This window comes from Sphaeramia orbicularis, chromosome 13 (assembly GCF_902148855.1).
Source record: "Sphaeramia orbicularis chromosome 13, fSphaOr1.1, whole genome shotgun sequence".
NCBI lineage: Eukaryota > Metazoa > Chordata > Actinopteri > Kurtiformes > Apogonidae > Sphaeramia > Sphaeramia orbicularis.
Genome location: NC_043969.1, coordinates 17,223,913 through 17,251,749, shown reverse-complemented (window position 1 = coordinate 17,251,749; position 27,837 = coordinate 17,223,913). Strand labels below are relative to the sequence as shown.

The window sequence follows — 27,837 nt, the reverse complement described above, 5'->3', positions numbered from 1 at the left end:
TGTTTATGTTGTTGGGCTAAAATGGCGTTAATCGATGATATTATGCTCGGGTAATGAAATTGTTCTTAACCCAGAGCGTAACGTACACTTTTGTCTTTTGTCGAACGGCTGCTCCTCCCCACCCCCTTTTTCCTGTGTTCACTCCGCTGTGGCGGAAGTAAGTCGTATCGCTGAGGCCTCATCCTTCCAATGGCGACTGCAAACAGGCTGAATAGAAAGCGGGAGCAACTGTGGAGGGGGTCAGAGCTGTGTTACCGAAATTAAATAAATATATCATATTCTCAGTAGCCATAAAGTTGGACTAAAATTTGTTTCACCTCTCCAAATCACGGCCGATTCAATGGCCAAAAATCGGAACATTTCGCTCCTTGAGTCGGGTAAGCCGCAGAAGTAAACCCAATTGATAGCTCAATGTACAACGGTGTCGGCGGTGTTAATTGATATCCCAACTGCTTTTGTCACAATTTAATTACTCACTCTTCAATTTCAGAGCTCTATTACTTGATATCTCGTTTTCTAACAACGGGTCCATGTCGGAGAGCGGCTGAGGTGAGCTGGCGTGCCTTGACTGGCACACTGTCTTCTATTTCCAAATAGTTGTCTAGCTGTATGATAATAACGTTAATAGAGGCGATATAATCTGAACGAGCTCTTTTATTCCACCGTAGGTCCTCGCGAGCGAACTAGAAGAATATCAGGTGTGTATTCCTGCTGTCTTTGCTTCTTCTTGTCTGCTAGCTGCTATCCGTCGGTGTTGACTGAGTCTGGGTATAAAACTTGTTTCACTCAGTTGACTTTTAATACCTCTGTACGTCTCACTCGTTTGACATCACCCGGTTTTTTACTAGCATTATGTGTAGGTGCCGCTGAATTGTGTAGTGACTCCGCTTTGCTAAACTCTTGTTTTCGACAGCTCTTACCGGGGAGATTGGACTGGCTGGGAAACGAGCACCCGAGATCATATGAAGATGTGGTGAGTTTTAAGTTAATATGTGTTTTTAAGTTGACTGTGGTTGGATGTATTGTCTTGTTACTGTGGGACTGTGTCCACGCTCTGTGCTTGTTTACGGTCTTTGTTCTTTATCCTGTGGGACTATTAGGATTACTTGTAAGTCGATGGCTGCCACGGTGGCATCTCTTTGTCACGGACTAAAATTTCAAGCGTCAGTTGCGTTTTATTTGCACATAAAATTGTGTTTTTAATTGAGGGTTTAATATTATTTGGCCCCGACTGTTGTACTGCGGATAGGGTGGGTAGTTAGCTCCTCGCGTCGTCGAGACGGCTCCGCTGGCCAATCAGAGGCCGAGATGCTCTGTCTCTGCGTTATTTTGCATGTGACCTGCGCTGTGATTGGTCCATAAAAAGAAAAAGTTTTGCATAAGAAGCCACGCCCCAGGGACGAGGAGTTCAGGAGCACATGAAAAGCACCAAGTAAATACACTGTCGGAGATTGTCACAGCCAGTCAGTCTACATTTGATGCTGTATTTAGTGTTTTAAGTGCACAATTTACATTTTTAATGTCATGCCTACAAATCAAAACCATACAAAGACGATAAATAACAAATCTGACCTGTACTGAATACTGTTGTTTACACCATAGAATAGTGTTCATTAGGAAAAATATGCACTGTGAGTGTTTACTTTCTTCAGCCTAGAGGTGTCAAAAGTGAAAAATAACCACCTCAAGCTCAGACGACTCACTGTAACATCTTAACATTTCTTGTCTTGTGTTAAACTTAAACATACCGAGATAAAACTGAAAACAGCAAGTTGATTAATAAAGAAGGCATTTAAGTATCACAAAAGTGGTCAGCTTTTATTGAAAAAGCAATGCATTTATTAATGTGCACTATATTGTGGACCCACTGTGTTGGGGGCTCTTTCACATGTTTGAGTGTCCATTTCTTTGTTTGCTTCTTCTGTGTATGATTACTTTGCCTGTCCCATGTCTCATTCGAAGCGTTACAATTTTCAGACTGTTATGCTTTACAAATAGTGTACAGTATCACTGTTAATCTCTTTGTTTGTCCTTATAGGTTGCCGCCAACAGACATATTGCACCAGACCATTTGCTTCAGATATGTAAGCAGATTGGACCACTTCTCGATAAAGAGGTGCCATCATGTGTCCCAGGTGTACACTCTCTCCTGGGGTCTGGAAAGCAGTCAATGCTCAGGACTGCGAAAGGTACTTGTCTTTAGTGTCTCACGGGGAAAACATTTTTAGATCTTAAAATGAATAGGACCATATTAACATGATTTAACTGTTTTGATTGTATAGATGTCGGTGATAATTTTTCTTCAAAACCTTTCTCTTACACACAGGTTGTTAACAGCTGAGTTATTCTTTTGATTTTCTGTTTTGTTTTTTCAGGCTGCGATAATGTGCGGTTTGAAGCTTCATCATATGCAGCCCTTCACAGGGGAAGACCACCAGAGAGGCCTTTGAACTGCAAACAACCTCCACATTTAGGTAGGTCCAAACCTCCTTATGTCCCTGCATTGAGTGTTAAGAGTAAGTAAATGGACAAATAAATGTGAATAGACAAAGTGACTCCTTTTCCATCATGTACATTTTTTAAAATAAATTTTGGTAGAATTTATTAAGCCATTATTACTAAATACTAGGTTGGTCTGTATGTGGCCTATATGTGCTGTTTGTTTAAGATGTCACTTATGTTGAGTATGATTTAGTATTTAATCCAGAAGTATATGGATATTAGCAATGAGTGTTTGTTCTCATTTAGTCAAATTATCTGAGATTTTCACAACAGTATTTTCTATTTGAGCCTGAAAATACCATTGGTCTGGTAAATAATATACATATAGGCAATTTGGATTCTTTTTATGTATTTGAAAAAAATATAATGGGAGCTTATTTATCTGCTTAGGGAGCTTCAATTTTAGGAGTCATGAGCTACAAATAGGTCTCATTAAATGCTTAAAATGCAGCATCAGCTTGAGGCTGTTAGATCTTAACAGTTTAGAAGCACATCATGAATGGTGTCCTTGTTTCTCTAATATTTTTTCGTTTGCCATAGTAACAGATACAAACCAGATGCTGGACATCGGCCTTCATTTTTCAGGAATATTGTTATTGTTTTACAGATCATCTTTGAATTGGGGAAGGCAAGGCATGATGTAACTAACACAATTTAAATAACAAGGCACAGAAAAGCAAGCAAAAGAAGCAGATGATAGACAGAGTTAAATTCGCTACAATGTTTTGAAGCATAAGGCTACTGGAAAAGCCACATTATATGCTCACATTAAATACTTTCATATGAAATGCATCTCATGCCAACATTATTTGTCCCACTGTTAACAGTCTACTCTTCCGATAATTTGCATCTTATCAACAGTGAAGGTACATCGAGGGCGAGAGCTGACAGGAGTGCACCGCTTCAGCTCCATCAATCCTGTCGGAAACTATGAGCACATGCGGCTGCATCGGCGGATCCTGGGGCATCTGTCCGCAGTGTACTGTATCGCATTCGATCGCACCGGTCTCAGGATCTTCACAGTAAGATGAAACTTACTTTTACATATTTCCCCATTGAAAAATAAAACGTTATGAAGCATGAGTTACCACTGGGCAGAAAAATTATGTACTGAAATAAAACATTTACTCTGATTTATTATAGCTGTGCATACCATTATTATGAGGATCAGACTGAAGTTATGTCACAGGAGAACCTCTACACATTAGGGTTTCATGTTAGCACTGTTCCTCATACTTGTTCTATGATATGTGCAAATGACAAAGAAGAATATAAAAAAAAAAGTAACAGTACTACCTCTGCTACACTGCTACATCACCTGAGATCAATTATGTCTTTAGGGCTCGGATGACTGTTTGGTGAAGATTTGGTCTTCATTTGATGGAAGGCTTCATTCCACACTGCGAGGACACTCTGCAGAGATCACAGACTTGGCAGTTAATTATGAAAACACACTAATTGCCGCAGGAAGCTGTGATAAGACCATCCGTGTATGGTGCCTTCGTACTTGTGCCCCTGTGGCTGTGCTACAGGGGCACAGTGGATCCATTACCTCCCTACAGGTAAAAGAAGCTTTGGCTCCGCATCACACTGCTTTCATGTTAAATCTGTAGCTATGCTGTGTCAACCAACGTTTTATCATTTTCATACACTTAAGGTATTCAAATATTATCGTGGCCTTCATACGTCTGAGCATATTAAGTTAAAATGGCCTTTAAAGTCCAAACGGCCTTTGCAGAAATCAAGCAGTTGTAATATTTTTGCCATTTAGTCAAAAACATAGGTTATAGGTAGCTCTGGCCACGTAGCTGATGTAAGGCTATGTTCAGACAGCAAGTCTTAAAGCACAATTTGGATTTTTTGGTGAAATCTGATTTTTTTTTTGTGTGCTCGTTCATATTGCATATTAAATGTGACTTCTATCAGTTTTGAGTATGAATGGACCCTGAAGTGACCCGCATGTGCAAAAGAGGTCCTGATTTAATACGTGACCACGCAGGCACGCACTGTGTTTACGGAAGTAAATATATTTTTCCTGCCGATTCTCCTCCTGGGATGCAGAATTGTGACATTTGTTGCATTTCAATGACATAAAGGTCGGATAAATGTAACCTAGCTGTTCAGACTGAAGTCGCATTGCAAAATATCAGATACGTATCAGATTTAAGACCACATATGAAAGTGGCCTGGGTGGGATTTGAAAAAATCGGATTTGTGCTGGTCAAACTGTATTCAACAGATTGGATACAGGTCACATATGGGCAAAAAAATTAGATTTGGGCCACATTTGCCTTTAGTCTGAACGTAAACTAAGTCAGGTGATTTGGTTTGTTTTAGTCCTTAAATATCAACATGAGTCTCTGCCTCATTATGTAATACATTGCTCTTTCTACAATATAACGAACATGAATGGGTCCCCCTCCTGTTTTGTGCAAAATTTGTAATAATTGTCAAAAGTGTAATTCAGGCCCTGTTTATGCCTGGTGTAAATATGTGTTTATGGTGATCTGGTCACAATTCTAAGTACAGGTGTGAAGGCTGAACAACGGCTTCTCTGTAAACTGTATGAACTCACTTGCACATGTAAGCTGGTTTTGTCCACAGCATCAAATATTTTTGGTGATTTGAGTTTTATGAGCACATCAAGAAATAAATAGCCTTTGTTGTTTTGATTTCTTTTAATTTCTGACAGACTAGGCAGGAAAGTGCATTGTTGCCTCCTGCTGGTTACAAACAACAGTTTATTCAGCGGGCATCAGTGAAAATCATGTGTGTGCTCCCCCACTCTAAGGTGTACTGAGAGTGTGAAATGAGATGTGAAGCCGTCCACTTGTGATTGGATCACAGGGGGACCATTCTGTGCATATATATATATATATATATATATATATATATATATATATATATATATATATATATATATATAATATGTGTGTGTATATGTATGTATGTGTACCATCAAACAGGACCAAAGTCTCAGTAACTACTTAGATGTCTGACCTGTGAATATGTTTTCAGTTCTCACCATTTGCCAAGGGCTCAAAACGTTACATGCTGTCCACTGGAACTGATGCTACTGTCTGCTTCTGGCAGTGGGATGTCAATAATATCAATTTTAGGTGAGTTCTGATTTTTTTAATCAGTTTTTAAAATGTTATACACTTAACTTGAATTGTTTTTAACTGACAAACATGTCCACCCAATGTCTCAGCCAATGGAAAATACTATAGAAAACACCACTACCCGATCTTGCTTCTTTGTCCCTTCCTTCTTATGTTCAGGGACATTTTGTGTGAATTGTAGTATGTGTACTCTACATGGGTGTGTGCGTGCGCACAATTTTTATTATGCAGAAGTCATGGCAGATAGTGCTAGATGTTGTATAACTGAAACAACACTTGTAAAACAGAAGTGTTGGCAGCCTGTCATGTATTGTATTAACGTTACCAACTTTTCAATTAAGTGAAATGTAAATGATAGAATGCAGTAAGAAGCTTTAAGAAAACTGAAATACTTGGCACAAACTAATGTTAAGAGAAAGTGTTGATATGCGGTCTAGGCTGAAGTGTGTCTGTAAAAGGGGTACATATACTCGCTTTTTTAATCAGTTAATGAATAAACTATTCCTAGTATTTGCTGTAGAAAAGATGCATATCAGTACATCTGTTGATCCTTTGTTCTTGTCACACTTTTGAAAAGTCAGGCATTTGTTTGGATCCTCTGGTGAAGCTGACTGTTTTATCAGCAGTTTGAGTTGTTACTGGTGGAGCTGTTGACAGATAGTGGTTCGTGTGTGTGTTTATAAGATAAAGAGCCTAACAGTTTATATCCCTAACAGGCATCCCACTGTATCTCAGTACTATGTATCTGCTGCTGTAATTTATTTCAGACAATCAGCTTGTAGTCTCAAGGGTTTCATGATAATGAAATTTTAATTGATGATTAAATTCCATAGTAGTAGTCTACTTTTTCTGCTCATTTTATGTAGTGATATATATATGCCTTGCCATAGATCTATTTATACATATACAGTACTACTTATGAAGTGTAAGAGACAGTTGTTAACACTGAATAGTGGGATAGGTAATAAAAAATGCATTTTTGTTGACTTTTTAGACTTTGTAAACAGACAAAGAAATGACTAATATTAAAAATGATGTGGTAATATGGATAGAAATATGACATCACTTCCAACTGATTTTATACAGATGTATAGAGATGATTATCATTATTGTGCAAAATTATTGCAGTTAATGAAAATAATTGTGATATGGTGATTGTGTCATAACTTAGTTTGTAAATACAATAGTATTTAAATGAAAATGCCAACTTCACACCTGTACAGTATACCACCTACCAGCTAGTAGAGGAAAACTGGTCCTTTTGAATTGCACTGACTAAAACACTTTTGTGTTTATAATTATGAAGAAATATTAGTTATACATGTTCATTTTTAAAGGCATAATGTCAAGAATAGATTACCATATATTTAAAAGCACACTTGGCAGATGTTAAAGGCAGTTTGGCTTATTTGTCTATCAGTAAACCTCACAGGCTCTCAGTGAACTTGTAAAACAGAGAAAGTGTCAGTTCTCTAGAGAAACCAGCTGTATCCTGGCTTAATGTTGAAGAAGTCATTGAACATCCACAGTCCACGAGTTTGCTGTTGTGAAATGTTTATCAAATCTACCAGTTTGATGACTTTTCCTGGAGTCACACTGACTGTGGCCTGGGAACTAAAGGTAGAGGTGGCATTTAAACACAAAGATCACAAGGTATGGAAGAGGGGGTGTGTGGAACAGTAACAACAGGAACAGCAGTTTAATAGGTGATGAGATGTGGATTTAACAGTAGGGGCTTTGAGCTGCTCATAAAAATGAGAGTTTGGCTTGTGATTCTAATTCTTTCTCTTGATTGTCTGAAATTTGCAGTAGTGTCTTGATTTTTAAGTTGCTAATAAGAGCCACATTCTGGTTTATGTCATTAACTTAAAAATCTAGTTAAATTGTAAGCAACTCCAACAACAGGAATATACAGATATATAGATTTCCTAACATTATGTGAATGAGCCTGATCTGGAATAGGAAAGCTGATGTCTGATCTGACATCTGTGACTTCGAACAGCCAGATACCCGAAACTTTAACTAAAAGCTGTTGAAAGATGTGCTGACTCATAAAAAAGAATAGATATAAAGGTCAGGACTGTCAAAACCAGAGTTTACTGGGTTGGCCACATGCTTAAGCAATTCATTATAAACATAACTTGCTGCACACTAATACCCTTCAGCCAGAATGGATAGACAGACGGATGGACAGACAGATAGATGACAAAATGATTACAATACCCCTTTGGCCCAAAGTTGTCCGACATTCCACACAGCACAGTACTGACACTTCAGTGACACCTAGGTCTTGGTTTGTGTAAAATCATTAACTTTTTTTCTTTTTGCTTTCCTTCAAGTGATCGGCCGCATAAATTTACAGAAAGGCCGAGGCCAGGAATTCAGACTGTGTGCTCTTCATTCAGTCCAGGTAATGAATCATTTTATGGTAAAGAGTAATTTTATTAAATGATCTTATGTGTTGAATAAACCCATCTCTTTGCCATTTCATGGGTTTTTCACATGTCAGAGAATCTGAATATTAGTTTAAACAGTTGCGGCTAACTGTTTCCAAAACTATATCTTTCAGGTGGGATGTTCTTAGCAACAGGAAGTACTGATGATGTTATCAGAATATACTACTTAGGAAGCGGTAGTCCAGAAAAGATATCAGAACTTCACGAACACACGGTGAGAGTCCATACCTTTTGATTCACTGGACGAAACATGTTTTCAAAAACATTTAACTGTATATGAAACAAAATGTCTCAACGTCTGCATATTTCTGGCCTCTTTAGGACAAAGTTGATAGCATCCAGTTTTGCCATTCTGGGGAAAGGTATAATATCATTGTTTATTAAAATAATACTCAAATACATAATGACAGTCAGTTACATTTATTAGTGCATAAACTGTTATTGCTGTGCTGCCTCAGATTTGTGAGTGGAAGTCGAGATGGAACAGCACGGATCTGGAAACTCCATCAGAGGCAGCAGTGGCGGTGCATCCTACTCAACATGTCTGCCACTCTTCCAGGGTAGGAAGAAATGATCTTGTTTTTTTGTTTTGTTTTTTTAATATATATACACACATATACATACATTGTCATTTTCTTATACATGTATGTAGAGTAGTGAATGTAAAATTTCCCAAATTCTTAAAGCTAGCAAAAAAATTTAAAAAACATCATCATGAGTATCACTCTGGTTTATGTCAAAATGTTATTTATGTAAAAGTAAAAGCGTAACTGTTCTATGACTGTAACACCTGGAAACAAACTGTGCATCTTCCTCAGTGAAAAAGAAAAGACAAATACTATTATCCTGTTGAGATGGAAATGGGTGGCAAGACGCTCCCTTTAATAAAGCCATTTTCAGTAAGGGAAGCTGCTGAGTTTGCCATTTTGTGTTCATTAAATATACAACCATGTTCCACATAGAAAAAAGGATGTGTCAGATGTAGATTGTATATTTTCTAATGTTTTTCTTTTTCTTTCAGTGCTGAAGCAATGAGTGAAGAAGAAAGCTACTTCAAACCCAAAGTCACCATGGTAGCGTGGGATCGCCATGACAATACAGTCATCACAGCCGTTAACAACCATCTCCTCAAAGTGTGGAACTCCTACACAGGACAGCTGCTACATATCCTTAAAGTAACTCAACATGATGCAGTTTGCTATTGTAATATACTGTAGATAACAAAACAGCGTACTAACTTGAATATTGTTTTCAGGGTCATGAGGCTGAGGTGTTTGTCCTGGAGCCACATCCCTTTGACCCCAGAATCATCCTGTCAGCTGGCCATGATGGGAATGTGTTCATATGGGATCTGCTACGAGGAACAAACACACAGCACTACTTCAACATGGTACACTGATATGCAGCATTGACAGAACAGGCTTTACACAAGGCTAACATGTAGTAACAGACCATGATGATCAACATAGCATTGATCTGTGATCCAAGTGAGATTAGTTTCTCTCAGTCTGCCTCGTCTTTGCATATGGTGCTTTGTACTTTTTCGTCAACCTTCATCTTGCCTCATGATTGTATTATTTTGTAAAAACTGAAAGATCGAAAAAGAATCCCCTTCAGATTCAGCGCAGTATCTGAAAGTACAAAGAAAATTATCCAAGGATACACACTGCAAAGAAAAAGCAAAAAAAACCCAAAACACTTCAGCTGTTTCAAAATCCTGTCTTTGTCCTCAGTTTTTCTCTTTTGTTAATGACTCTCTTCCGCCGATGTGTTTGTCTCTCACACAGATCGAGGGCCAGGGTCATGGAGCCGTTTTCGACTGCAAATTCACCCCTGATGGCCAGCGTTTCGCCTGCACAGACTCTCATGGCCATCTGCTCATCTTCGGATTCGGCAGTTCTAAGCCTTATGAAAAGGCAAGAGGAAGTCTTATGTAGATTTAATACCAGTTTGCAGGATTGTTTTGTTTCCCATTAAATAAACAGTATGGTCTACGTAGAGAATTTTTATGTGTACTAAACTAAGTGTTTTTTCTGAAGTGAGACTGAGCATGTCAAAATGAAAATGTCTGTGTTTGAAGGATGAGAATCTGAAAAATCTCACATTATTTGTTTCTCTGCATCTTCACGAATGCAGCTTGGCGAAACTATATCCTCTAATTTTTTTATTCTTCACAGCTTCCAGACCAGGTATTCTTCCACACAGACTACAGGCCTCTGATCAGGGATTCTAATGGGTTTGTGCTGGATGAACAGACACAGCAGGCTCCCCATCTCATGCCTCCACCCTTCCTAGTGGATGTGGACGGAAACCCCCATCCACCGAGGTAGACATGATGTTCAATTACATTATTACATTATTAAATTAAGTCTTTATCCTTGTTTTGTAATTTTTCATTTCATTTTATCTCAAATATTTGTTATCTTTATTTATACAATTCATATTAAGGGCAGTAAAAAGAATTAACAGCCATATACTGTTGATTATATTTCTAATAATGTTGTTCAATCTAATATTTTTATTTCTGGTGTTCAGGTACCAGCGTCTTGTTCCAGGCCGAGAGAATATTGCTGCTGAACACCTCGTTCCTCAACTGGGATATGTAGCCACCAGTAAGAATGAAACTAAATGTCTGCAAGCCTCATCCAGTCTTTGTTAACATTGACCTTTAAAAAAAACAAATTTTCCAAAATCCAGTAAATGATAATTTAATGTGTAATCTGAAACCATAGTCTTTTGACACTGTCTGCAATGAGCTATGTTATTTTCCAGCAGTGACCTCATGCTGTTAGTGTGTCTGTACGTGACCTCTTCAGGTGACGGGGAGGTGGTGGAGCAGGTGATCAGCCAGCAGACTGCAGAGCATGAGGAGGTGGCAGTAAGACGCAGCAGCCTCCTGGATGAGGCAATCCGTCAGCTCCAGCAGCAGCAGGACCGTCAGAGCCAGGCTGGAACAGAAGATGAACAGGGGGGTGGAGCAGCACAAGAAGGGCAAGCTGAAGCTCAGGGCTTTGCTCTGGCACCAAGCACACCACGCAGAGGTATCAGAACTGGACTGCTTTAGCTGACATTTAAATCTACCCATAATGCTTTGACCATGAACATATCCCATATGCATTTACTGAAGGTGAATATTCCTCTTTTTTTAACGTCTCCTCTCTCATAGTGTCTGTAAACGATCGAGCAGATGTGCAGTCTCCTCCTAATGTGGGCTTGCGGCGCAGTGGGCAGGTAGAGGGTGTTCGGCAGATGCACCAGAACGCTCCTCGCAGCCAGATGGCTACTGAGAGGGACCTGCAGGCTTGGAGACGCAGGGTGGTGGTGCCAGAGCTTCCACCGAGCATCTACAGGTATAAAAAATCAATCACAGATCATATGACATTGTTAACATCTTTTTTTGTGTTGTAGAAACTTCTTTCATAGTTTGTCATGAAATTTTCTTTTTCTAACAAAATGTTATGACATTACATTACTTTCAATTCGGTTGCCATTCATGTGGATCAAAAATCTATGCCCTTTTGTTTCCAGGGACCAGGAGGGCATCAGAACTTCTAGAGGAGATGATGAGGTCACTTTGTACAGTGCAAAGAAAAGACGCATTATTTACACTAGCTGTCGAGTAAGTTTCTTTTTCCATCACAACTGTTTGTCTTCAGTTTTGTAGTTTATCCTTACATAGCTAGGCATATCTCTGCAAACATTATTTCTATTCCAGCAATGGAGAAAGCTGAACCTGTGGTCATTCTGCAATAGGGAAACTAAATTACTGTGCCTTGTTTGGAATTCTTTAAATCCCAATAGTCTTGGGGAACAGCTATGGATATACACGTGTTATTGCAAAGAGTGTCAGTGGGGGACTTGCATTAGCACTGGAGCAGGCGAGCACCAGCATTTAAAAGGTTAAATAACAACAAAATAAATTAGCACAAAGAACAAAGCAGGCCTGCTTTATTGCACAATACAAATCTTGACCAAAATGTGGCATTTGCAGCATGTAGTTGTTAATTAGAGATGGGGACTTTGAAAATGGCAAGATGCGGGTAGTGGAAGGAGAGGAAAATACCGACTGAAGTTCGCCAGTAGACGTTGATTCACACAGAATAATTCCTGTGACTAATAGTGTTTGTAACATTATTTTATTTACAGGATATTTTGTTAATTATCTTCCTTTTATGACACGGTATACAGCCATTTTTGTTTCTGTCTTTACAACTACGTACTTGCGTACAAATCTTTGTGCTGTTGTTGAGGGAGTCCCATCTGTCCCCCCAGGATGATTCAGATGATGAGCCTCCCACTACTAAGCGAGCTCATGGCCGCAGCGACACTCTGGAATTTATCGACTTGTCATGTGAAGAAGGAGAGGAGACTGCAAGCTCAGACGCACACACTGAGGTATCACATTCTCCACTTTCCTGTGACTTAAGCAAATGTGTGTTTTCAAAGGATGGTACTGTTTTTTTTAAAAATTTGGATTCATTATTTAATAACTTTCATTTTTAATTTTATCTGCACAGGAGAATGAACTGGATGGCAGTGACCTGGACTCCTCCAATGATGAGGAAGAGTGGAAGAGTGATAGCTCAAGGTATAAATGTTACAATGCATAGATAATATTTAACTTGTTTAGAGTACCAGATAAGGGGCTTCATTTTTTAGCAAGTTTGATTTTAGTCAGAAAAGCATTGACCTTCATATGAATGGAGAACTTTGTTTCATCTTAGGTGGCAGACTCCACCCATCTGGTACCCCAAGCAGGTTAAAACAAAAATTAAACAAGTTAATAATTTCAGTTTTTTTAGGTTGCCCATTTTTATTTGTGTAACTGAAATCAATACTGTTATGTGAACAGTCATACGTCCAGTGAGTACTCAGATTGGACAGCAGATGCGGGTATAAATCTGCAGCCCTCCACCCCATTATCGTCACGGAAACGAGTACGGCGACGGCTCAGTAGTTCTGAGGAAGAGGAGGAAGAGAAGGAAGAGAATGAGGAAGAGGAGGAGAAACAACAGAGTGATGAAGAAGAAAAGCCTCAGAAGAAAAGCAAAAAGGCCAAGAAAGCAAAAAACAAGACACCAAGGGTGAGTTTTTAACACCGTGCTTACAGGATGTCCTACTTTACTGAAAGGGGACTTAATCTGCTTTGTCAGACCAAAGCTAAAATCATTGCAAAGCCTTTGTCAGCAACATAATGATTCATAGTTTTTGAAAGGTTTGAAAACATTGATTTGTTTATATCCAATCAGCGACCAAAGCCCAGGCCGTCCATCAACAGGGAAGTCTCCAATGAATTCAGACCTTCACCGTGGATCACTGATGTCATTCCCAGGAAGTCTCCTTTTGTTCCCCAAATGGGTGATGAGGTATGTGATGATGTCACAATTAGGGCATCATACAGCCGTTTAGGCCATGAGGAGGCAATTTTGTAGTGGCTTTGTCAGTGGCGGCTCTGAGAAATAATAAAAACATAGGAAATCTACATAAAAAATCTACCTTAAAGCTTCAAATTGTAAAACAGTTCAAACAATTTTAGCATACTGGGTAGTGAAAATTTTAAAAATATTTTTATGTTTGAGGTCGTGGTTTATTGTTTGTGTTTATAAATGTAGTCCAAGGCCCTCTCTTTTCACACAGAACTAATGTAACTAAGAAGAAGAAACAGACATTTTCATATAAATTGTAAATCCTCTCATGTCATAGTAGTCTCTGGCAAATGGATCTTAAGATCAGATCTCTTGTTGTTGTCTCAGGGGATTCTAATCATCGTTCTCTCTCTCTGTACTTTTCAGGTGATCTACTTTCGGCAGGGACACGAGGCCTATGTTGAAGCAGTGAGCCGGAGTGAACTGTATCCCATTAACTTAGAAAAACAGCCTTGGAAGAAACTGGAGCTGCGGGTAAGAGGATATGTCTGCTTCATATCTTGAAAATCTGACAGTTTCACGGATGGAAGAATTTAGTGTTGAGTCTGTCTAATTTGAACCATTTTATGTTGAAAATATTTGTCACATTTCCAAATTTTACATCACATTCAGTATCCTGCTTCTTTATTTAATAGGACCAAGAGTTTGTGAAGATCACAGGGATCAAATATGAAGTGTGTCCGCCAACTCTTTGCTGTTTGAAGTTGACTCTCATCGACCACGGCACTGGGAAAATCACTGACAAGTCATTTTCTGTCAAGTAAGTAGTTATTTACTGAAGAACACATTCAAGCTTTCCTTTTTCATATTTCAGCTCATAAAGGTTTATTTAATGAAGGTACAGTTTGTGAAGATTAAGGAATTTATTAGATAGTGATGCCTAAAGTTCAGATCTTGTCTTATTTTTTATTTTATTGTCACAATCAAACCTTGCTCGTAATAGGTTGAAATGCAATTTGTTTTATGAAATGGATGTAAATTTGTCAGTGTAAATTAGCATTAGTTCCATATAAATAATGTTTTCCGTTATGATTGGCCATTACAGTGACTCTGGTTTCTTCCATAGGTATCATGACATGCCTGATGTGATCGATTTCTTGGTGTTGAGGCAAAGTTATGACGAGGCTCTCCGGAGAAACTGGCAGCCAAGTAAGTGAGCAAATACCCTGGCCAGCCATCCGTCTTTCTCAATGAGAAATCCGTCTGGAATTGTGGGGCTTATATGTCCTTCCAAATATGAAGGCGGCACTAACAGAGTAACCGAGTAAACCAACACAGATAAGACGGACATGACACATTTGTCAGAGAAATTTAAGAATACAGGGTGTAATCTGTAATTCAGTCCTTATTTTTTAATCAAATAAACAACCGACAACAGTTGAAAAGAGATTTGCGGACTTGGAACTTACTTTGAATTGGGACAAAAAGAAGTATGACGTATTGCGAAACGCCTGCCCTCCTAGACTTGTGATTGGTCAGTATAGAATAGATCTTACATATTTCGCAGTGACTGGCCCAATTCCAGACTCTTTTCTCAGTATTGAATACACTGAGAATACAGGATGGCTGGCCAAGCTAGTGAGCAAAGAACTACAGCTCAGTGACGATTAAATCCTTTATCTGTATTTTATCAATGTAACATCTACAAACTCAAAAAGAGGACCAGGAGTAATTTTAATACTTAATAAATACACTTCTTAGATTTTTGCCTTACAGTTCATTCTACTAATAAATCAATTCTTTGTCCATGTCCGGTGCAGACGACAGATTCCGCTCAGTGATAGATGATGCCTGGTGGTTCGGGACCATCGTCTGTCAGGAGCCCTATCAGCCCGAATACCCAGACAGTCTCTTTCAGTGCTTTAAAGTCAGGTGAGAAAGCAAACACAGCTGATGAGTTTCCAACACTGCAGCATTTTCCATGTTTCAGTTTCTTGCCACATAGAGAAAAATGTAAGTAATCTGAAATGTATCAGTAAAAAAAATCAGTTGAACGTTCATTCTACTTATTTCTAAGATGTGTCAGTTATGGGAGCAAGAAAGGAAAATACAGGAAGGTCTTGGCTATGTGTTAGTGTGAAATTTTCTGAAAGAAACATTCTCCAGCTAGCCACTGCTACTAGTGCACAAACTGCTGCAGTTTGCATGCTCTGGCACATCCCAGAAAGCAAAGTACACCTGACTGATGAAACCTTTGAGCTTAAACTTGCAAAGTACACCTGTATCAGGTTGGATCATGTTCTTACCAAAAATAAGCCACTCTGTAGTTTGTTAGAGAGTTGTTTGTTTGTTGAGTATCTCATATAAATGGTCTGACTACGGCTGTTGAGGTCAGCACTTGAATGCAGTTACTGTGTTCACACCTGCCCAAACAAGTCAGACCAACACACTACTGTTCACTTCAGGCTAAAAGCTCAAGGTGTAAAAGCAGTCTTAGTAGGTTGTTTCTTGCATGTTTCCTCATACCTTCACAGTTTGACAAAGAATGCAGACACAGTCACAACTGTACAGCTTTAGAATATGTGCTTTAAATGATATTGTTTTGACAAAACTTTGACGGTAGTTAGAAATGCTAAATTCATACCTTACAGTCTATATTTACAAACACATGGCTGGATTTTTCATAGCGGATATTGAGATGCAGTTCCAATTTTCAGATATGAATTTGTTGAAGCTAGCTTGGAAACTATGACACTGACTCAAAAGAATGCACTGAAAAGTTTTTTTGTGTAGCAGAGCAAAAAGAAAGAAAAAAATAAAAATCAAAGTGAAGCAGTTGCTACTTTTGAGAACTGATTTTGGCAATTTGCCTTAAACTGTTTTATGTTGTCACCAGATGGGACAATGGGGAAACTGAGAAGCTGAGTCCTTGGGATGTGGAGCCCATTCCAGATGATGGTAATCATTCCTCTCCTCAAATATACTGTGACATTTTCCATCACGTTTTCGATGCACTGTTCAAACATTCAAGGCATACTATGTGCTATACATTTGCGGATGTTGTACATGGAAGTCCTGCTTATTGAACATGCATGTGTTTTCTGTGCAGCCGAGCAACCTGAGACTGAAGGAGGTGGGATCCCCGTGACAGCAGAGGAGATGAGTGAACTGATGTACAAGCCTCTTCCAGGAGAATGGGGGGAGAGGAGCAGGGATGAGGAATGTGAACGCATCATAGCAGGGATTGAACAGCTCCTTACTGTTGGTGCGTACATATACATACACCTCTTTTCAGCTCTTCTTGTGCCTTTAAAATCACCATTTCATTTTCAGCATGTTGTTCTGGGTGAATATTGGTTCCATTTAGTCTAACCCACGTCTGCACTTTGATTCTGCTATAGAGATCGCAGGTCCCTTTTCTGGTCCTGTGGACTTAGTCCAGTATCCCACCTACTGCACCGTAATTGCCTACCCTACTGATCTCGGCACGATCAGATTACGACTAATGAACAGATTCTACAGGTGAGTCTCCTCTTCTTTCACATATGTCAACATTAACACACATCAAAGCAATGCATTAAAGTTTGTTTCCCTCTTGGCTGATTAACACCATGAATTCTAACAAATAATATTTTATACAGTGTAGAAGTTTGCCTCATATTGACTGTGTAATCACTTACCTCTGCTGGTCCACAGACGCCTTTCGGCATTAATTTGGGATGCAAGGTATATTGCATACAATGCCCGCACTTTCAATGAGCCAAGAAGCAAGATTGCCCACTCTTCAAAAATCATCACAAATGTTCTCCAGAAATTTGTCAAGTAAGTACTTTTTCAACATTTATAAAAATGTGCATCAGCAAAATTAAAAAGTCTCAAGATATTTATACAGCCTAAACTCTGTGTTATATTGTTAGACCAACAACTACCAATAACTTTTACAACTACCACTGATTTAACCTGCACGTAGGGCAAAAAAGTTAAGTTACATGATGTTAATTATTTAAAACAAATGTTTAATATTTGACATATTTTTCCTACTCTTGCAGTGATCCAAGCTGCACAGATATCATGGAGATCTACAATGCTGTTGAAGAGATGGACGATGATGAAGAGGTGAACTTTATTATTAGTATAGTTATGTCTGATCATTGTCATTTTCTCTTAACTGCTATCATAGTGTCAATTAGATTGTTCAAATGACAGAAATTACCAAGAGGCAGTTACAATCCACTGTAAATATGAGTATTGTTTACAGGAGGAGGACACAGAGGCACCAGGAACCTCCACTGGACACAGACTGCGTCAGGTTAGTATTCTATAGAAGACAGATTATATAAAGTCACATCCAAAGGACTGTGATATTAAACTCACAGATGCACCACATGCATTTTGTAGATAAAAAACAATCATAAACCAAATGTACCCAAATCGGGGTCAGGCCTATTAACTTAGATGAAGATCTGTAAAGTGGCAAACTTTTAGGTGTTTTCCGCTTGAGTTGTTTTTTACTCAATGCAGCATACTGTTTGACAGCTGATCTGAAATTCTAACTTCTGAGCTGACAGTCGTCTGACCATCTTGAAATAGCCTCTGGTCCCATTATTTAAAAAGATCACAATATGAGATCCACATCACTGTCAGAGATGCCACAGTTAATACAAGCAGAGAAAAACATGTCCATCGGTCTGCACCAGTCTGGTCAAAGCACCAGAGCTGGATCCAGAAATGTCAGTCATTCCAGCCATTGTCCTTCACCACCACTGGTTCAGTGTAACCAGAACTGTCACTGATCGTCCGAGAGAAGGTCAAGCGGTCATTCTGGAGTATGGAAGACATACCACAGATTGAAATCATTTGCTACTCTCACTCAATGAGGAGTCCAGCGGATATTAATCGTCACAGGGGCCACACTCTTTATTGACCAAGCTCAATAAACTCTCATTCCTTTACTTGGTTTCAGAGGTTTCTGTCCAACAACTACCTAAAAAAGTGCTGGTGTGTTTTTAAATTCTAAATCAAGCCAACCCGACCTGCTAATACTGCATTTGTGTATATGAAGGTTTCAAGCTGATTCTCCATCCTGACAATTGTAGGTAATTGTGAATCTCTACTCATTAAGTTTGTCCTGAATTTAATATTTCCAGTAGAGTGCACTTTGCTGGTGCAGTATTTTTATGCTCACTTAGTGTTCCCACACTTTGATGTGACTTGTCTGACTTACAGTATACCACATCATCATTTTTTGTTTGACTGAAACATGATGATCTCTAAGAGAAAACAGGTGGCAGTTTAGTGGCAGGTTGACGTGCGTCCATGACCATCCTCTCTTCCTCTTCGATATCTGCAGCGCTCAGCAGAGGTCCTGCCTGACAGAGACTCTTGGAAGGAGCAGTGTAAGAATCTACTTAACTACATATTTGAATGTGAGGACTCAGAACCGTTCAGACAACCAGTGGATCCTCAAAACTATCCAGTAAGTCATTGCATTGTGGAAAATTGTGGTTAAAAAAAAACTTGTCACATTTTCTGGTCTCAAACATATTTTGTGTCCTTCTCCAGGACTACCATGGCATCATTGATACACCAATGGACTTTGGGACGGTGAAAAGGACTCTGGAGGAAGACCACTACGAAAACCCCACAGAGCTGTGCAAAGATACCCGGCTAATATTTGCTAATGCTAAAGCATACACACCGAATAAACGTTCCAAGGTAAACGATTTATAGAAATATGTGGAAGAAAGTCGTCAAATACCAAAATATCCACTTAAATATAACAATTTTATTGTTTATGTGCTGCATTTCAATTTATGTTTTGTCTTATGTATTTTAATTTTTAAATTTTTAATTCTTTTTTCCCCTAGATTTATAGTATGACTTTGCGGCTCTCTGCCTTCTTTGAAGAGCAAATCAGAACGATCATATCAGAGTACAAAACTGCTATCAAGAGCAGTGAAAGGCTCCGTCGCAGCCAGAGGTTCCGCAAGAAAATGCAGCAGCAGGATCAGCCTGGCACAGCAAGGTCTGTCTACAGTCAAAAATATAAAATTTTATCATTTAAGAATTCTTGCACATAATTTAGAGCTTATCCTTTCTTCTATTATATCCTGAAATGGCGCCTTCTTTTCTCAAGTCAAAAGAGACCTGCAGTCAAAACTCAGGAAAAAGTGGAGACGACGTCAGTGACCAAATCTACCTCAGCCAAAGTGTCTGTTCCAGAGAGGGCCAGGAGGAGTAGAGGCAGCAGCTCAGGGCACAGCTCCTCCGAGGACGACTCCGGCTCCAAAGCTGCTTCATCAACATCAGGTACAAGGGAGCCTTTATCTCTCACTGATAGACTGGTTCTTGAGTTTCAGAAAATACCCAGACAGGGCTTTTCTCCACAGAGGCGACTGTACTGTGCATAGTCTTATTTAATTCCTGGCTTTTACTTGGCAATTCATTTTAAGCACGTACTTATTCTCAAGTGTAGTCCAAGTGATACGACACTCTTATTTAATCTGCTGTCCAAATGATATTTCATACTAATTTTTGTTTTTTTTTATGTCTATGTAGTTTGAAATTACCTCAAATTAAGGCCAGGCTCATACTACATGATTTTAGGCCAGTTTGATCCATGGTTCACCCCTCCCAAAAATCAGAATAAAGCTAATCTCTAACTGTGGGTGGTACTGGTGTTTGGCATGGACAGTCTCATAATGTGAGAATCCTGAACTGCTCACAGACACATCATGGCCCCCTGATCGTTTTCATACCTGTTTAATATTTAAGAGTTAAAATCTGAATAGTCCTGTCAGTAGTTTCTAAGTTAGGGTACAGTAATGACTGAGACAGAGGGGACAGTCCTAGATGCTAACAAGGCTAATGCTGCCTTGCGTACTGCCTTTGACAAATGTTAAAACTAACAGTAAAAATTTCACCTTTACTTCTCATGTGTTGACTGTAGATCCTGAAGCATTTTGTCATTTGTTCATCCGACCTTCTGTTTTTGTTATTTCTCACTGTGAAGAATTGTTACAGCAAGTTGTTGGAGTGTTATTTTTCCATTTATTAATGTCTTTTATGCCGTAGCCAGACCGTTCTTCAGCTTTGGTTGAGCTGTGCCAGCCTTCGAGAGAGACGTGGCACCATTCACCAATATTGTGTAATAGGGAAAAATAAACTCTGTGGGCGGTTTGACTAGTTTATATTTCTTTAAACGAATCACACTCAATTTGGCTGGGATTAAGTGCTAGATGCAGTGACAGTATCTTTGGTGTCTCAGAGAAGTTGTTTTGGTCATACATGTGCACATGAGGAAATGACTCATAGAATTAAAATGACAAAGTTTTTGCAACACAAAAGGGCCAAAAATATGTTGTTGTTTGCCAAAACGGGCTATTTTCAGTGTTGCTACCCTGAAGGTTATTATTATTTTTTCATGTTGAAAGGAGGACTTTACAACAGTAACAAAATATATCAAAATAGAGAAAGGTAGCAACGTTACTAGTTGTCCAATGGCAGGTTTATCCCAGCAGAGTATATCCAGTGAGCTAGATGACCGCATTAGTCTCCATCTATTTACATCTGTATCTCCATGAGTTCATGCAACATCAGATTGCATAAAGTTACACATTGCTTGTGACATATGACATGATAATCTTACTATACCCTCTAGTGTGTGTTACGCTGTTTTTCTTATGGTTGCATAGGTTTCAGATGAGAGACGTGTAGAACTGTGTGGATTCTCAAAGCTAAGTGTGTGATGAAACCTGTTTTCAAAATCTGTTAATATTTTAAAGCACCTGTAGTCTGAGCCAGACTTAACCCTAATCTTGGAGAAGTCTCCTGAAATCTGACAGCTAACAGGAATTGTTTTAAACTTTACTCCACCTGCTTTTTCCTTTGATATCTTAAAAAGGTTAAGATGCTGAGTTGTTTAAGAATAAATTTGAAACATCATTCATTCTGTTTTTTCATGACAGAGTCCGACAGTGAGAGTGAGCTAAGTGAGTCGGAAGAGGACAAACGTCGTGGTTCATCAAGGCAACATCAACGCAGGCAGAAAACAAGAGTTACAAGAAGCAAACGTGCCAAGCAGAGGAAAAGAGGTCAGGAATCATTCAGAGTTTTCTTAAATGAATTTGGGTTTAAATGGCTGAGAATATTGAGTATTTGGAAATATATTGTTTTTGGCAGTTGCAAGTGACAGTGATGACAACGAAGAGGAGGAAGAAGAAGAGGAGGAGGAATTTGACAGTGAAGGTAAAGAGGCAGAGGATGGAGAGGTGTCCTCCCAGTCTTCAGGTTGTCGCTATCCCAGCAGAACAAAAAACAGTAGGAGTACACGGCTGACAAGACACAGCACTGCAGCAGACAGGAAGAGGACAGGTATAAACCTGAAACTACAGCTCATAGTTTTGTCATTTTTCTTATTTCACTGGTATTTTCCAGGCATGTTTACCCTAGCATTATTGTTTGTTAACATTTATACATACCTAGAAAAGTTCTACAGAGTGTCCATAAAGTCTCCTTACAATTTAATATATTTATTACAAAAGCAAATGAATAGACAAATCTGTGAAAATGATTATAAAATGAAAAGTTGATATTGAAGTTTTTGCATCATTAATAAATACACCTCTATATGGGCACCATTAGTTGCACAAAGCACTTCAAGATGGTACCAATTTCTTGCCATGTTGGCTGTAGCATAGCCTCATCAATGGTGTCAATGACATCAGTGATCTTTGGCTTTAGGTCCTTGATGTCCCGTATCTTTATTCGATACATGATATCTTTGACATAACCCCATAGAAAGAAATCCAGGGGGGTGATATCTGGTGAACGAGGTCTCCAGGGAATTGGGCCATCCCTTCCAATCCACTGGTCTGAAAATGTGTGATTTAGGAACTCATCACCATGCAGAACCCAGTGTGGTGGTGCACCATCTAACTGGAAAAATGATGTTTGGTTGAAGGTCATCCAGTTGTGGTGACACGTATTCAGTCAAAAGGTCAAGGTAAATATTTACAGTAATTGATCTTTTGTTGAAGAAAAATGGACAAATGATTCAATTGCACATCATTTTTAAATTATTAAAACACTTTGTGGACACTCTGTATATCTATCATCAGAGTATATGTACCATCAGCACCACTACCAGTCAGTACCTTTATCAGTCCTCTGTGTATTTTCAGAGAGCAGAACAGAGATGAATGGTCATGGCAGCAGAACGTCTCGCAGGGAGAGACGTCACCACCGTGACTCTGACAGAACTACGTCCCAGGGCTCGGACAGAGAAGAGGAGGATGAGATCACAGTTCGTAGGTCACTCAAGAGAAAGACAGCGCGGGCAGCTGTGAATAAGATTAAACTTCTTGAAGCATCAGAGGAGGAGGAGGAGGAGGAGGAGAAGAAACCTACAAGGAGTAGTAGCCGCCTTCGCCACACAGGTCGGGCCAGTAAACGCACAGCAGTGATCCAGAGTAGCTCTGATTCAGATGAAGAGCCTTCAACGCGAGGTAGGAATTATGAAATTAAATGTTGTTTCCCTCATAACGCATAGAAGATACAGCTGAAGTGATCATTTTAAAACAAGGGTATCAAACTCATTTTAGTTCAGGGGCTACATACAGCCCAATATGATCTGAAGCGGGCCGGACTTAACATGATAACCAATAAATGTCAACTCCAAACATTTCTAAATGTTATAGGGTGAAAAAAGTGAAATTACATTTTGAAATTGTTATTATCTATAAACCACCCTTTAACTCTTTACGTGCCAGACAGTTAAGGGGCTAATAAGCCTTAAAAGTGCCACAGAATTTGGCCGTTTTTCAGTATTTCGCGTCGTTTTTATAATATTTGAAGAATCCTGCAGGAAACCGCTCGGTAACATCCGACCGATTGCTGATTAGATCCAAAACGCACCGGACGCAGCCGATTCATTATTGATCGTAATTTGCATAATTTATAATAATAATAATAATAATAATCTTTATTTATATAGCACTTTTCATACATTAAAAACTGTAGCACAAAGTGCTTTACATATCAGTTTAAAAATCAGTACCGCCCCCCACCCACACCCACCCACTCACCCGCACACACACACACACACATATACATGCAAACCCACAAGCTCACACATACTTAAGAAGACTGACTGAGCACGGGTAGACCAGAACAAAAATGTACAAGTAAAAGTAAAACATCAATTTAGGAGGCGCTGTCTCAGGGAGCCATCCGCACCAGGATGCAGCCACCAACCCCGGTGACCAGGCACCAGCAACACAGCCCCGCATCCCAACAAGTGGGAGAGGGCCAACTGGGACCCCCACCCACCAGAAAGGAGCGGACCCCAGTGAGAGAAGGCGCCACAGCCCCCGGAGTCCACAGCCGCCCCCCGGCATGGAGGGCTCCCTCTGATGAAACACCGGAGAATAAGAAGCATTAAAAAGATATAAAAATATTATTCGGTCGCGTGACCTCAAATTCCCGTCTGATTGGTCTCAAAAGGGGGACACAGAAAGAACGTCATCGAAATGTGAGAAAGAAATGGGGGTGGATGGTTTGTTTGTACACAAATATGGCGTGTTCTCCAAAGCCGATCTGATCGGCCCGTGGCACTTTACAGGTTGTTTTCGTAAAGCCGATTTAATCGGCCCATGGCACTGAAAGTGTTAAACAATGTGAATAACATGAACAACCACAAACAACCTGAAATGTCTTGAGGAAAAATAAGTGCAGTCATTTACACATGCATTACAATTTACAGATCACAGTAGATCTAAAAACACAACACATTTAGAACAGTGGTAAAATTGTACTTATTTATCTTAAGGCATTTCAGGTTCATATTTTTTTCTTGTTATTAACATTTTTTGTGAAGGGGTAGTTCGTGAATGTAAACATTTTCATGTATTCTTACTTTTTTTTTACGTCAGAACAAAGAGAGAAATTTGGAGTTATTTTGTTTTACTGGTCGGATCCACTTGAGATTGAACTGGACTGTATGTGGTCCCTGAACTAAAATGATTTTGACACCATTGATTGTTAATATCTTCAGTGTAAATTTTGGGTCGGATTGGACCCTGATCTAAATCACCAACAACTATAGCACGGTACACTCTTTCTTTCAGTGGTAGGTTGGACTACTGTTATACTGTTTAATTTCAACTCATCCTATAAACATCCCTATTTTGTTTAGCAAAAGTAAAAAAAACAAAAGTGGTACCATTTTTAGTCTGTTTAGGTTATTTTACTTGGACTGCTGTGTATTGTCACTTGCATTGACCATCCATGGCTATTGTGCAAAAACATTTTTCACTCACTTCTGTTATTATTATCTTTCTAGCCTTTCAGAAGACAAATAAGACAGCTGATGAGTCCAAGGATGAAGAGGATGGGAATTACAGTGATGCTTCATCCTCTTCTCACAATCAGCAGAATGGAGATGCGAGCTCCACCAAACAGAGGCCACATTCTGCAAAAACTAAAGGTAGTCCTAAAACGTTATCAGTTACACAAAGCTTCAATTGTGTAAAATTTGCTGTATTCAGTTTTCTAATGACTTTCTCTGTTCATCTGCAGATTCTTTCTCCCGTCTTAATGGACACATTTCGAAACATCACAAGTCTGATAGCAACTCTGAGCAAGAGGAGGAGGAGAGCTCTGGAGAAGCTGAGGAGGGACGGTCCGCGCCATCTCAGAAACCCTCTAGAAGCACAGTGAAAAACAGAATTAAAAGTGAGGAGGAAGAGCAGGAAGAGGACGTTGAACACAGAGCCACACGACACAAACCTCCTGTAAGCTCAGATGAAGAGGGCAAAGAACATAATTCCCTGAAACACTCGCATCAAAATGGAAGAAATGTCGAGGAATCTATGTTCAAGGACTCAAAGAAAAAGAGTAAAGTTTCATCATCAAAAAGCCAAGACCAACAAAAATCTGCCTCAGTTAATAAACAGGAAGGTGCAGAATCAGAGGAGCTCAGTGATACTCCAAAGAGATCTAGCACACATGTGAAAAAGAAGAAAAAAGATCAAGAATGGGAAATAGAAAGCAATCACTCCAGTGATGAATTTGAAACAAAGATAAAGAGGCCAAAAAGAAATAAGAGCAAATCTAAACGGCCTCTGGGTGAAACTTCTGCCTCAGAGAGTTCTGAGCAGGAATACAAACCGAAGAGGAAGTCGAGGAGGAAACACTCCACTGGCTCATCAGACGAAGAATCAGATAATTCAGACAATGCAGCAAGCAGACGGCCAAGACTCCGCAATCTGCCCAAAAAGAAATACATCAGTGACAACTCACTTTCTGAGGAAGACTCTGCCTCTGGGAGCCGGAGTAAACACAGAAATGGTAACAAATCAGCCACAGCATCTCGGGAAGTGAGGTATAAAAAGCAGGAGCCTGACAGAACCTCTCCCAGTGAAACCAGGAATCAGCTGTCTTCCAAGAGAAAACGTATTTACACCTCAGACTCCGAAGATGGAGAGGAGAACAGAGAGGAGCCGCCAGTGAGCAAGAAAAATAAAAACAGCAGGTCAGACTCCTCCAAACACCCCAAGAAGGGTGACAACAGCATTGAGGAAGACACTACTAACCAGTCCGATTCCAGTGAAGAGGAAGAGGAGGAAAATGTAGGTCGTTCAAAGAGGGGGAAGAAGAATACGGGGCGGCCAAAACGTAAGGGAAAGGAAAGCTACAGCAGCAGCAATCACAGTTCTGACTCGGAAAGCGAGCAGTCTTCTTCATCCTCTGAAAACTCATTTGCCAGCTCAGGGTCCCGCAGCAGTCCAAAGAGGAAAAGTCACAGACGGTCTGGGATTGGTGAAAGGACAACCAGTCGCCAACAAAGGCAGAGCCGCAAACAGGCTGCCTCGGAGGAAGAGGAAGAGAGTGACGAGTCGTACGGCAAACGACGAAATAGACGTGTGAACACCCGGAACAGGGGCAAACGGACGGTAAATTATAATGACAGTGAATGAAGGACTTAGCAGCTGGAGCTAACGGCTTTAGAGAAAAGACGGACATTAAATGAAGACCTTAAAGACACTTGATGGCCACATTATGGTAGTAGCACTGGAGTCCTCGAGAGAAAATGCTGTGAATCTGTTTCATTCAGGGATATTTATATTTTCTATGAAAAACATGTTTATAGATGGAATACAAATTCAAGCATTTGAACTGCTGGTTTTCACAAGGATACAGAGCAAAACCCCACCTCCCATACTGCTTGTTGCGATTTGTCCAGCAGAGTAACCATTCTGGGGAATCTTGTCAGCTTGGGTGCTAACTAATATACCTCTGTTTAATCAAGCATATTGCTGGCTTGCACTAAAATACACTGTACTGAGGTATTTCATACACTAGTTTTGCATTAGAAACTCAGGGGTCAACTACGTTTACTGTAGTCTCAGACATGCAGTTGTTTTTTTGAGCTAAGAGCTAAAAAACAATTCCAGGTCAGCAGATGTCCAAGCACACTCACTGGGACAAAACGAATTCACGTTCAGACTTTTGACTACAGCACTCCTTTGTAAATCCACTCACATAATGCTTGACTGTATTATGAGTTGATATGAGCCAAATGAAAAAAGTTCTTTTCCCCATACCATTTCATTTTTTTTTATTATTAGTTTTGTGTTGTATTCTAGTGAATCAATGTAAATATGTGATTGAGAATGACCTTGTCTGAGAGGTGTGGCGATCAGTCAGTAGCAAAGTGTTTATTTAATTTTTACATTTGAGGTTTTTTTTTTTTCCTTTTTTTTTTTTTTTTGTACATTTAACTGCATTGTCTTGCCATATGTCACAAATTGGTACCTTTTTGCCAAGTACAAGTAACCAAAAGTACTTATTGCAAAATACTGTGATTTCTCATATTGGGAAGACCTTTTATTGTTGTCCTGTGTTACCTTTTTGCAGTATTAAATTCTTTTTCAGAGTTGACTCAAAATATGTTGCCAGTCACATGGTTTAGTTTTGTTTATGGGGAGGTTTCTAAATACAGTCGCTTTATGAAAATTTGCTTAATGTTTTTCGTACTACATCTTTAATAAAACAGATTTCACAGGAAAACTGTTGAAGCAATGTGGTTGTGGAGTGCAATGAATGAGTTATTCCTCTTATTAATAAAGACATTTCACAGTGTATTTTGTGTGGATTTAATTCCAGCTTATCAAATATCTGATAGCAATTTTGTGATATGGTTCACATTTTCTCTTACTCTTGCAGCATTAAGATTTATGACTATTTGGACATGAATGAACCATTTCAAAAACAACCTGGATTATAAAGTAATATTGTGTTTTTGATTTCTTTTGTTTTAAACATTTCCAATGACAGCTTAATTAAAATGTTTAAATAAAACCTTTCATAATGATTTTTACTTTTATTATT

The 27,837-nt window shown here is 39.3% G+C and overlaps 1 protein-coding gene across 2 annotated transcripts; it reads left to right on the top strand.

Moving 5' to 3' along the window:
- Positions 1 to 137: 137 nt before the first annotated feature.
- brwd1 (bromodomain and WD repeat domain containing 1) lies at positions 138 to 27,590 on the top strand. 2 transcript variants are annotated; one of them, XM_030152124.1, is made up of 44 exons: positions 138 to 377; positions 491 to 549; positions 669 to 698; positions 914 to 973; positions 2,039 to 2,189; positions 2,376 to 2,474; positions 3,364 to 3,524; positions 3,843 to 4,064; positions 5,521 to 5,621; positions 7,964 to 8,034; positions 8,194 to 8,294; positions 8,402 to 8,442; positions 8,539 to 8,640; positions 9,102 to 9,255; positions 9,336 to 9,470; positions 9,868 to 9,996; positions 10,258 to 10,406; positions 10,616 to 10,692; positions 10,897 to 11,121; positions 11,247 to 11,430; positions 11,609 to 11,699; positions 12,353 to 12,475; positions 12,598 to 12,668; positions 12,933 to 13,164; positions 13,330 to 13,446; positions 13,873 to 13,980; positions 14,142 to 14,266; positions 14,573 to 14,655; positions 15,267 to 15,378; positions 16,343 to 16,404; positions 16,556 to 16,711; positions 16,848 to 16,968; positions 17,143 to 17,268; positions 17,496 to 17,562; positions 17,705 to 17,755; positions 18,797 to 18,922; positions 19,009 to 19,161; positions 19,314 to 19,471; positions 19,583 to 19,755; positions 21,414 to 21,539; positions 21,628 to 21,819; positions 22,629 to 22,952; positions 24,788 to 24,931; positions 25,024 to 27,590. In XM_030152124.1, exons 1-44 carry the CDS (start codon positions 341 to 343, stop codon positions 26,421 to 26,423), a joined length of 6,729 nt encoding a protein of 2,242 aa, XP_030007984.1. In that variant the 5' UTR covers positions 138 to 340; the 3' UTR covers positions 26,424 to 27,590. The 2 variants fall into 2 exon arrangements, with proteins under 2 accessions (XP_030007984.1, XP_030007985.1); XM_030152125.1 differs by lacking the exons at positions 8,194 to 8,294; positions 8,402 to 8,442; positions 8,539 to 8,640; ... (4 more) ...; positions 10,616 to 10,692; positions 10,897 to 11,121 and having other exon boundaries at positions 139 to 377; positions 7,964 to 8,023; positions 11,257 to 11,430.
- Positions 27,591 to 27,837: the final 247 nt, after the last annotated feature.